We start from the raw sequence: 10,325 nt of genomic DNA, 5'->3' as shown, positions 1-10,325 counted from the left end.
GGGGGGTGTAGATACCCCTCCTCTCTTCTTCTCCGGTCAAGCATAGGAACGAAGTATGGGATGACCTCATGTGTCAAGCATCTTCCCAGCTCTGATCCATGTCCCTGCCAGCCAGGAGGTTGTGGGGGAAGCGGGGGAGCTGGTTCAACGGCATGCTTCAGTTTCTCCCAGTGTGTTTTCACATGCACTTTACACTCCCCCGCATCAAAGTAGCCAGGCCCCCTGCTGCAAATCAGCTCCCCCATTGGAAAAAGGACATGATGCAGACTTGAACCCAGCGTGGCAGTGATTGTAAACATCCACAGGGCACTAAGGATGTGATGTCCCATGCACCATGACGTCATCGCCAACTTTGGCATGATGACATTTTTACACAAGTGATGTTATCCGGACGTGTTCCAGATGGCACTGGCTGGAATCATACAACAGACGTTGTTTGGCTATTAAATAGGCTTCTTTTCTGGCTTTGCACAAGACATTAAACCACAAACTAGTCAATCTAAGTTCACACCACATGATATGCCACCCAAAAGCCTAACTAAGGTTAACGCTAAGGAAACTTATCATCTTGTGCGAATACAGGTAGTTCTCAACTTATGACCATACGTTTAACAACCGTTCAAAGTTACAATGGCGCTAAAAAAAGTAACTTGCAACAGGTCCTTGCACTTACGACTGTTGCTGCGTTCCCACGGTCACATGAACAAAATCTGGGCGCTTGATAACCGGCATGTATTTACGATGGTTGCAGCATCCTGGGGTCATGTGATCGCCATTTGTGACCTTCCCAGGGGACTTCTGACAAGCAAAGTCCACAGAGAAGCTGGATTTGATTAATGACCATTGTAAAAAAGGATGTAAGATTGGGCGTGACTCACTTAATGACCGCATTGGTTAATTACAGGCATTCTTGTCTCATTTGTGGTCATAAGTTGAGGACTACCTGTACAGCCGTTTGGTCTTGAGCTGGTTTAATTAAACGTGTAGTGTGAACACAGCCACCCAATCAGACTTGCCCAATCTAGTGTGCTTCAGATGTGCAAGATTAGAGACATCAGTTTCACTTTCCTCATTTTTCTCAAACTGGAGAAATTACTTTTAGAAGTTTGTGTGAAAATCTGTATATATTTTGGGGCACTTTCTCCAGAGATGTATTTTTGCCGGGAGTTTTGCCTAGGGGACCCAGGTTTGGCTAACCATTTTCCCTAGTAAAACGCCTTCTTGGGTGCTATTTTCATAACTTGAGGCTGTTTTCTCCAAGCGTTTCCCAAATCTACGTTTAACAAAATTGCCGGACTGCAGTGCCGGATGAGAACAAGAGCAGCTTTTGCACGCAGTCCAGTTCTGGACCGTGGATTGGTTTCAACTGTGAAATCAGGCAAGCTCGCCTCCAAAGGCAGACCAAATTCCTTGCTCCGTCGTGGCGGACGGGAGCCGTATCCGACGGCCTCGGAGGGTGGTGTGCTGTGAAGGCTGCCTTCAGAAACAGTTCGAACCAGCCCGTGCGTGGCCGGATGGAGGAGAGATCCAGGTTCCTGCTGGAAAAGCCGCTTCCTGCTGGCTTTTGACCCCAATGGCCGAGGCACCGGGGAAAGATGCTCCCTTTTGCCTCCGGCTCCGGTGGAGACCTACTTCTTGGGCCCTCTTCCCAACAGGAGGCTGAGCCAGGGCCAGCAGAGGAGAAGAGACACCGCACGCACCACAGTTCCTGTCTGTTGGTGGTCGGCTCTCAAGCAGCCCTTTCAAATGGGCGAGGAGGAAGAGGAGGAGGAGGAAGGGGAGCACAGATGGTCTCCATTAGGCAGTTTGCTTGACTCTGGCCTTCCAGGGGCTCCTTCGGCAGCTCCGAGGGGCAGAGAGCTTCGTGCCAAGAGCTCTGCACAACGAGGGCGCCTTCCTCACCGCCTGCCCATCTGGCGGGGAGTTTGCTTCCTGCACCCCCAGCCTGCCCATAGCAGAGAAGACCTCCTGCCCGGGGCTCCGCTTCCTGCCCAAAGATCAGTTTCCCACAGCTGGTCTCTCCTGCCGGCATGCAGAGGAGCGACCCGCAAACCTTTGGGGGAAGAAAGGGGAGAAGAGGAAGCGCTCGTGGGGTGGAGGGAGCAGGGAGGCCGCGAGGGAGCCCCTCGAAGGAGAAGCAACCTTTTGAGGAACCTCCAGCTGAAGGTCAGAAGAGGGAAGTCGCGGGGCTGCCCAGGGCCAGGAGGGGCTGGCCAAGCCCGTCGGCCATGGGGTCAGCGGGGGCTGAGTTTTCCTACATCCATGCCACCAGCTCCAGTTCAAATCTGCGTTTAAGCAGAGAAGACATTTTACAAGGGAGCAAAGGGGAAGAAACCCTCCGTCGGGGAAAAACGGGCAGAGCTGGACTGGATCGCAAGGTTCTGACAGCCCTTTTCTCCACCGGGGAAAACCAAGGCTCACTCCGTGGCCCGGAAGGTGGAACATGCCCTCGGCGGGGTCAGAGCGTCGAGATTTCAAAGCAGCTTCTTTTGGCACCCACCCAACTGGACAGTCACCCAACGGCGGGGGTGCCGGGACCCTGCCTCTGTGGATGAGTGGCACCTTCTGAGTGTCCCGAGAAGGGTCCTTCTAAGCAGCCAGGGCTCTGGCGACGGGGGCACGGGTGGCACGGCGCACAACGAGCACAGGGGAGCCGCGCGGCCTCCGCAGAAGCAGCTCGAGCGGAGCACTGAGTCCTAACGGGCCCTCAGCAGCCAAATCCTTACAAGCAGCACTCAGGGTGGCGAGGCTCAAGTCAGCACAGAGGGGAAGGGGGCAACCTGCCCAGGGGGACGGGGCAGGGCCTGGGGCAGGGGAATGGGCAGACTTTGTACGGAGGGGTGGAGCATCTCTGCGCAAGGTCCCATGCTCCGGGCCCCACTGTCCTGTGATCCGTGAAGGGTGCTGTTCCTCCCCGCTACTCAATCCAAACACAACACCGTCCAAGCCTCTGGCTGGTGGTTCCATCCCTCGCTCGGTTCCAGCCCCCAATTCAAATCCCGAGCGCAGTCAGGGATCCGGAGCTGGTGATCTTCTTGAATCTGTTTGCAGCGCAAACACCAATGAAGTTTTTCTGTTGGAGGGAACAGGACAGTCAGGATTCAGGCACGGCTAGAAACGTCACACTGCAGAGCGGAAAACCCTGCCTTCCAAGAAGCCCTTCGAATGTGACGTGTGGGGGGGGGGGAGCGGGGAAGCGTTTGGCCATATGCGTACGTTCTGCAAATCAAGCGAGTTTGCATTTTTTAAAATGCATTTGGCAGAATTTTTCTCAGCTCCTGCTCCTGCTGGGGAGGAACAGAGAGCTTGCTTGGCCCTCAGATGCGAGTTTCTCCAGGGACGGAAATTTAGCTCTGGGCTGTCTAAAAAAAAGAGAGAGGCAGAAGCAATTTCAACTGGCACACGATGTCCTTGTACCAAACTGTTGTGGATGAGTGGAAGAGAAAGCCCTCGGGGTTGGGGGACGGGGAATGGGGGTCGTTGCTGTGGGTTTCTTTTAGGGGCATTTCTGACGGCCAGGATCAGATTGCTCTTGGATGTTTATTTATAGGGTTGTGTGAAAGACACTCTATTCCAGCGGGGAGGACCTATCAAGATGGTACGAGGTCCAGAAAATAAGGATGAAGCCGGATGTAACATTTTTAGACCAACGAGGCTGATTTGGAACCATTTTCGCTTACATCCAGCCCCAAATTCCTCTCTGGGGTTAGATTATGCAGGGAACAGGGAGTAACAGTTCTGCCAGATTCACAACAATATCTGGCTGTGCAGAGACTCGCTGGCCAGCACCCATGCTGTCATCCAGAAACATCCATTCACACTTGGAGGAATTCACACTTGCAAAAACATACTTGTAAAATAAGCAATGAACTAGTGGACGTGGATACATTTACGGCAGACAGGGAGCTTATGGACGCCTTTTTAAGGGCAATCCCTCTGTTTGGCTACAGCGGGAGAAGCAAAGTAGATTCCTGAATTTAATTTGCCCGGATGCACCTCGGCTGTCATCGGGGGAGCCAAAGAGATTTGCAAATATGGGTGAAGCTTTCCTGCAGACAAGGTCCTTTCTGAGACTGAGTCAAACACGTCAGGCAACCGGGGGGCGGGGGTCCAAAGTCAAGACAGTGGTTGTGACAGCGAGGTTAGGGCTGCACTTAAAAACCAGGCAGAGATCTGATCATGCTGGCATGGCCACCACCTTGAACCTTTCGACTCCACCCTGTAGGCCCCCCGCAAGGCATCTGCAGCTTGCCAGCTTGGCCACCTCTATTCCTCACGTGCCCTCAACCCGCTATTACCTTCCAGCGGCGCCGCATCACGTATTTCCGGAGCAGGACCTGAGATTTGAGGCGCCGGTTGACCCGCTTGGCTTTGTCGGCCAGGTTGTTCAGCCAAGGGTGCTGCAGGCACTGTGCCGCGCTTATCCGCCCGCTGGGAGAGGTGGGAGGAAGAGGGGAGGAGGAGGAGAAGTTACGAGCCCCTGGCGATTAAAAACCTGGATGCCAGAAGCACTGCCATCTGCAAGGGGGCCTTCCACTATTGAGGCCAACCAGCCTCGCGGAACGGGCATCGCTTCTGTGCTCAGCACGGAAGCCGATCGCCGCCACGTTCTGCCAGTTTCACTTCTTTGTACCCTGGCATTCCTCTGTTGTCGTTTCAAAGCAGGCTTTTCCAGCCAGCTGGAAATTGGTAAGCGTTGAGTATGACCCCCTAAATGAATACAACCTGGCAGACATCTCCGCTTCCCTTTGCAAGTCACTGTGGCAGGTGCCAAATTTGCTCTATTTTAGTCCCAGGTTTTTCCGCTGGAAGAGCATCACAACGAAAAGAAGGATTCACGAAGGATAACAAAAAATCTTCTGGTTTGAATCTTGCCTTAGCTGTTCAGAAAACCCTCTTGGTAAGCAATTGTGTTCTTTTACAGCAGCGTTTCTCAACCTTGGGGACTTGAAGATGTGTGGACTTCAACTCCCAGAATTCCCCAGCCAGCATGGCTGGCTGGGGAATTCTGGGAGTTGAAGTCCACCCGTCTTCAAGTGGCCAAGGTTGAGATACACTGTTTTACAGCCTTTCCACAGCTGTATATCAATAATAACAGCAACCACCACAGTAATAATAACCGATCCACCCGACAAGGAATGACGTATGGAATAAGTACAAATGGCCTAGCTTGTGTGTCTAAGGATGGAGACAGATCCAGAGAACAGCTGGACCCTGTACTTTTAAAAACACACCTTCAGCTGTGGCTTGCTTCCTTCTTCCTCCTAACAGACCTGGGTGAAACCAGGATCCACCTCAGCTGAAGGCGTGTAGCCTGTTCTACACAGGCACCGTGCCCAAAAAGTCCCAACCAATTTGGGAACCGACAAAGTGACGTTCTGTAAATTATGTTCTATATCTTAATCAAGAATGAAGATATTTCCTCCTAAAAGTTGAGGTTACTGGTGGCCAGGGCGACCCCCCAGGATGTGGCCAAAAAAGTCAAGATGGGGGTCGTGACAGTGCATCACACATAAAAAGCAAGCAGAGTGAGATTGCACTGGGGCGGCTGCCATCTTGACTTTTTTGACCATACCTTGCAGTCACCCCTGCTGATGGCCAAGGGCAGGGGTAACAGAGCTGGTCGGCAACTATCAGACAACTCCCAGAGGTCAGCCAAGAGGCAAAAACTCCAAAGCCTTGGTGCCATCTAGACCCGATTCCGGGAGCCCTTGCCAAGGGAAGAAAATCACACTTCCCCAAATCTGCTTGCAGCAGCAGAAACCAAATGTGCTTCTCTCCCAGCCCGCTGGCAAATAGAAATACAGCAGGTCCCATTATCCCCACCCAACGCGGTCGTTGCTTCGGGACAACGGAAGCTGGAGTTCCAAACAACCGGCCGTGCCATGCTGGAGGACTCTGGCCTGACCCACTTTCTAGAGCTCTCCTTGTTGCTGGCAGACTGAGAAGCAGGGCAGGGGGAGGTGAAGGGACTCCTGGGGGAGGGGTGAAAGTCCAGCCCTCCCTGCCCTTTCTCCGCCCCCAGGCAAGCACAGACCTTTTTTGCTTAATGATCAAATTGGAGACAAAGTCTTTGGCTTCGTCAGAGATGCCCTCAAAGGCTTCCTCATCGAAGTACCAGTCGGCCACCAGGACGTTGTTGAGGGTTTCGGTGTCGTTGTCCCCCAGGAAAGGGGAAAGGCCGCTCAGCCTGAAAGGGGAGGCGGGGGGAGAAGGTGAGAGACAAAGCCTCCTGCAGAGGGGGACCTCTGGCCAGGGCAGAGTCAAGCTCCACAGGGCCGGGTCTGTGCTGCCAGGAGCCTTTGACAGGGCGGCCTTGTGCGTCTGGAACGGATGCCAACCTTGGCCCAACCCACTGCTACAGGCTGGCATTGGGCCAGAACTCAAATGCCAGGGTGGTCTAGCGGGGAAGGTGATGGACTCCGAGCGGGGAGACCCAGGTTCTCATCCCCTCCCACGGGGGGGACCCAGGCGAGCCCAACATCCTAACACCCCTCCCCCCAAGTCCAAGTTAACTTAGCCCAGCTTTAGAGACGGCGCAATGGGGAAGCACGCTGTGAACCCGTAGTGTGAGGGTCCCTCTGCCCCCAGGCTCTCCTGCACCCCCACTCACAGCATATACGTGATCACCCCCATGCTCCACATGTCACTGCTGTAGGACACCGGCTCGTAGCTGACCACCTCTGGCGGCAGGAATTCCGGGGTGCCAAAGTTGACTTTTAGTTTCTCTCGGGGGTTGTATCTGGAAAGGGGAGGAAAAGCGGCATTTGTTCTGGCGCTTTTGAAATATGCCTCTCAGGCCTCTCCCTTCCCCCCCCCCACCAGAAAAAGTGCACCAAACTGGAACTCCCTTTAGCCCCGATGGTATTCCAGTGTGGCCTTGCGAGGTATCCATTCAATTCAATGGGAGCAGGGAGAGAACCCTATTTATCTAGTAACTAACTTAGCGAATTTCAGTACAAAAGTCAAAACTTCAGTACCCTTCTCCAAATGTCATAACCCTGTTCCCTGGTCAAACAATTCAATATTAGGGGAAAATCTGTCCCCAAATGCATAATGAGACAAAAATATATGAAGTTTTGGGGGAACTCTGCAACACCCAGGCCCATCAAGCAAAACACTTGCTGGGCAAAGAGAAAAATTAGAAAAATTAGTTAGAAAAATGTGCACAGAATGGACACAAATGCTGGCGCGTTTTAAGTTTCTGCGTCAGGAATCGAACACATGCGAGTTACAGAGGCTCCGTGAGAGACGGAGAGATGGGCAGGTCGGTCTTGTTCTGGCTTCGAAGCCCAGAGGGAGGAGGCACTGGTCAGAGGGGGTTCTGGCCACCTCGATCACAGCATTACCTTCGGGCAAATCCGAAATCAATGATCTTGACCATGTGGCCAGTGGCCGTCACGCACAGGATGTTCTCGGGCTGCGGAGAGAGAAGGAAGGGGGGCGTCCACATAACGTGCCCTGGAAAGGTCTTTGGGGGCCAGAAGAGCAGCGGAAACCGTTCAGGGGAAGGAAAACTCTTGTCCAATAAGCACCCCTTGAAGACCGTCGGCATTGGGAAAACCGCCACCGGTCCGTTGCAAAAGGCAGCTTTGCTTGGAACAGCTTCCATCCTGCGACGATGCCTTTCACACCATCAGACAGTAACATCTGCCCATCTCTGGTCCTTGGGAAGGACTCGAGAGGTGGACAAAAATGCCAAACCCAGTCCAAACATCTGGCTGACTGTGCGACCAACCGTAATGATAATAATAATATGATGACGATGATGATTCACAGTCAATGGGGGCATGTAAAGATAAGAAGTAAGGCCAGGATTTCTCCCCTCTCCATTTTAAACTGAGTTAAACCTATTTTTGGCTTGCGGTACAGCAGGGCGGCACTCACTGAGCCTTGTCTTATCTAGACAGGGTCAAACGAATTAATAGTGGGATGAGACACCACCAGGAAATCTCGACCAGCCAACATTCAAACCTGAAGGAAGATACGGCAAAGCCCTTTTATACTAAAAATGGGGACTCCAAAAGCTGCACGGCCCTGACCCGAACTGGAGGCAGCCTTGATCGTTTTACGGGTCTCTCTGATACCTTAATATACGCTTCCCGTAAAGTCTCGCAAAGCAGGTGAGCAATAATGAAACAGCGATAGGAAAATAATTGATATAAACTGTGTACATTGAAGGGGAGAAGAAAGAGAATAAAATGTGTATTTTTAAAAAGCAGCGTCTCCCATTCACACGGGGAAGGCCTGGGGGAAATTTGGGTCTTCATTTCCTTCCTCTAGAGCAGTGTTGTCCAAACTTGGCCACTTTAAGATGAGTGGACTTCAGCTCCCAGAATTCCCCAGCCAGCCATGCTGGCTGGGGAATTCTGGGAGTTGAAGTCCACTCATCTTAAAGTGGCCAAGTTTGGACAACACTGCTCTAGAGGCTTCACATCCTGTCTGTTGTGTGGGATCACAGCTGAAGGTGTGAACAGCCCCTCTGGCGCATCGTCGCCCTGACCTGGGGGTTGGGTCGACCTCAGCGGCTGCTTCTCAGGGGCAAGAGGATCGGGGTGGAGAAGGAGCAGTTGCTCTCCCCTTTCGCTCCTTCCTCCTCCTTCCATTACGCTGGAAATCGGGGGCAGCCGACCGAAAAGGACAACCGAAAATTAAAGGAGAATAAAAAGGAACCCACTCTCCGCCCCCCATAAAAGGGAATAAACAGATGCTGTAGGGGACAGCGATCCGCTTTAAGGGAGGAGAGTGAATTTTACGGAAGGAGGGTCTATTCGTGCTTGTTAGCGGGTGCTCCGTAGAACCTCCATGTTCAGGCAGTGTCTGCCCCAGTGTATTGGCTGCTTCGGGACAAACCACGGGGCGACGGGGCCCAGCGCGTGGATGTCTCACAGGGGTTGGCCCTGGAAGAACTGGACAGTTTTTCAGTTTGGGGGGGCCGATCCATGAGTTCAGATGCAACCTGATGCAAAAGGACCGATGACCATAAGAAGATGGAGCGCGGGGGGGCGGGGGGAGTTCACCACACAAGGTTGGAAGTAAGGCCCAAAGTCTGGAACTGCCTCATTTTCTGTTTGTTGACTTGGGTGAGGGTTGGGGGGCTAAAGGGGAGACAGACCCTTTAAGAGTCTTTTAGCCCCTAACCCTCGCCCAACAACGGGGGGCGGGTGTTAGTTTGAGAAGCTTGAAAAGATGATAAGGAGCCCTTAAGCTTCTGCAAAGCTTAAAGCACTCATCTGACCCCTTAAAGCCCCCCCCCCACTTCAGAAAGCAAAAGGATCTGGCATATTCACCCTGGTCCCCTCTGGGAGGTTGCAGGAAGCCCTGATGAGATGCCAGGACCCCTGGCACGCTGCCACCCTTGACTGAGCCAAAGCCCTCCCACTCGGTTTGGCCTCTCCTCTTATGCAGCACCTGGCCCTTCCCACTTGCGGTGCCCGACAGTGGCCCCCCTGGGCCCCTACCTTAAGGTCCAGATGCAGCACCCTCATCTGATGCATGAAGAGGATTCCCTCGCAGATCTGCCGTACAAAAACCATGCAATCCACTTCAGTCAGCTGGTAATCCTCATCGATGATCCGCTCAAAAAGCTCACCACCTGGGACACTGGGTGGGAAACCGAGGCTGCGTCAGGACGGCCAAAAGGCAGCCGCTCAAAGGAGCGTCAGAACCATATGGGGAGGCTCTTGCTTCCCCTTGCTTTTATTGGGGGGGTAAGATTTCTTGATGGTGTCCAATCCCACCCCTCCACCCCCCCACCTCACCCCACCCTCGCTCCTTCTCAAGGCCTTGGAAAAAATTAAATTCTCTCTCTACGTCCTAGGGAGAATTTGGCACAAGCTCACCCTTTTGCCCATGTTGCTTTCTCCAAGAAGCGGCTTTTAATATATTATCCTCTCAACGATGCCATAAAGAAGGCTAGGCTGAGAGAAAACCCCTTCCTCAAGGCCAGCCCAGTGAGCTTCTTACCACAGCGCCACTGACCCACTGCTTGACATAATCCACACAGTCCTTTCATCAGAGGAAAAAGATCTGAAACAGAGCCTTCGCTCCTTCACTAAGGAATATCTTGCTTCCAGGTCTCCAGGCATCACCTACTCCTTTCCGCATCCTGTCTTTGCAATCTTGAGGACTAGTGTATGAGCAGCTGCAGAAGAGCATGCCTTAGAAACGGTCCTCCCATCAGCGAATGTGGCTCACACGAGGTGAGCCCCTCGGCTTCAAAGACCCTGAAGCTCTGCTGATCTCTAGAGGTGCTTCTCATGACTTGCTTCCTGATGTCCTTTAAAGAGGAGAAGCTTGGAACCCACCCACTTGTATGCAGGACA

General features: G+C 52.9%; 1 protein-coding gene across 2 annotated transcripts in view; it reads right to left on the bottom strand.

Annotated features, from left to right (window-relative positions):
* Positions 1 to 601: 601 nt before the first annotated feature.
* MYLK2 (myosin light chain kinase 2) overlaps positions 602 to 10,325 on the bottom strand; it is a 35,637-nt gene continuing 25,913 nt past the window's right edge. For both annotated transcript variants that reach the window (XM_088153362.1, XM_088153364.1), the window contains exons 7-12: positions 9,462 to 9,603; positions 7,350 to 7,420; positions 6,614 to 6,742; positions 6,038 to 6,190; positions 4,299 to 4,431; positions 602 to 3,073 (exon numbers count right to left, since the gene is read on the bottom strand). In XM_088153362.1, the coding sequence (XP_088009488.1) occupies positions 2,993 to 3,073; positions 4,299 to 4,431; positions 6,038 to 6,190; positions 6,614 to 6,742; positions 7,350 to 7,420; positions 9,462 to 9,603 (709 nt within the window). In that variant the 3' untranslated portion in view covers positions 602 to 2,992. The remainder of the gene's footprint in view (positions 3,074 to 4,298; positions 4,432 to 6,037; positions 6,191 to 6,613; positions 6,743 to 7,349; positions 7,421 to 9,461; positions 9,604 to 10,325) is intronic.

The sequence above is a fragment of the Python bivittatus genome, unplaced genomic scaffold (genome assembly GCF_059951505.1).
Source record: "Python bivittatus isolate LINGU-HERP-01145 unplaced genomic scaffold, Pbiv_v1 ctg000700_np1212, whole genome shotgun sequence".
Lineage (NCBI taxonomy): Eukaryota > Metazoa > Chordata > Lepidosauria > Squamata > Pythonidae > Python > Python bivittatus.
Note: the sequence above shows the minus strand (reverse complement) of the source record. Positions and strands in the feature narration are given on the sequence as shown.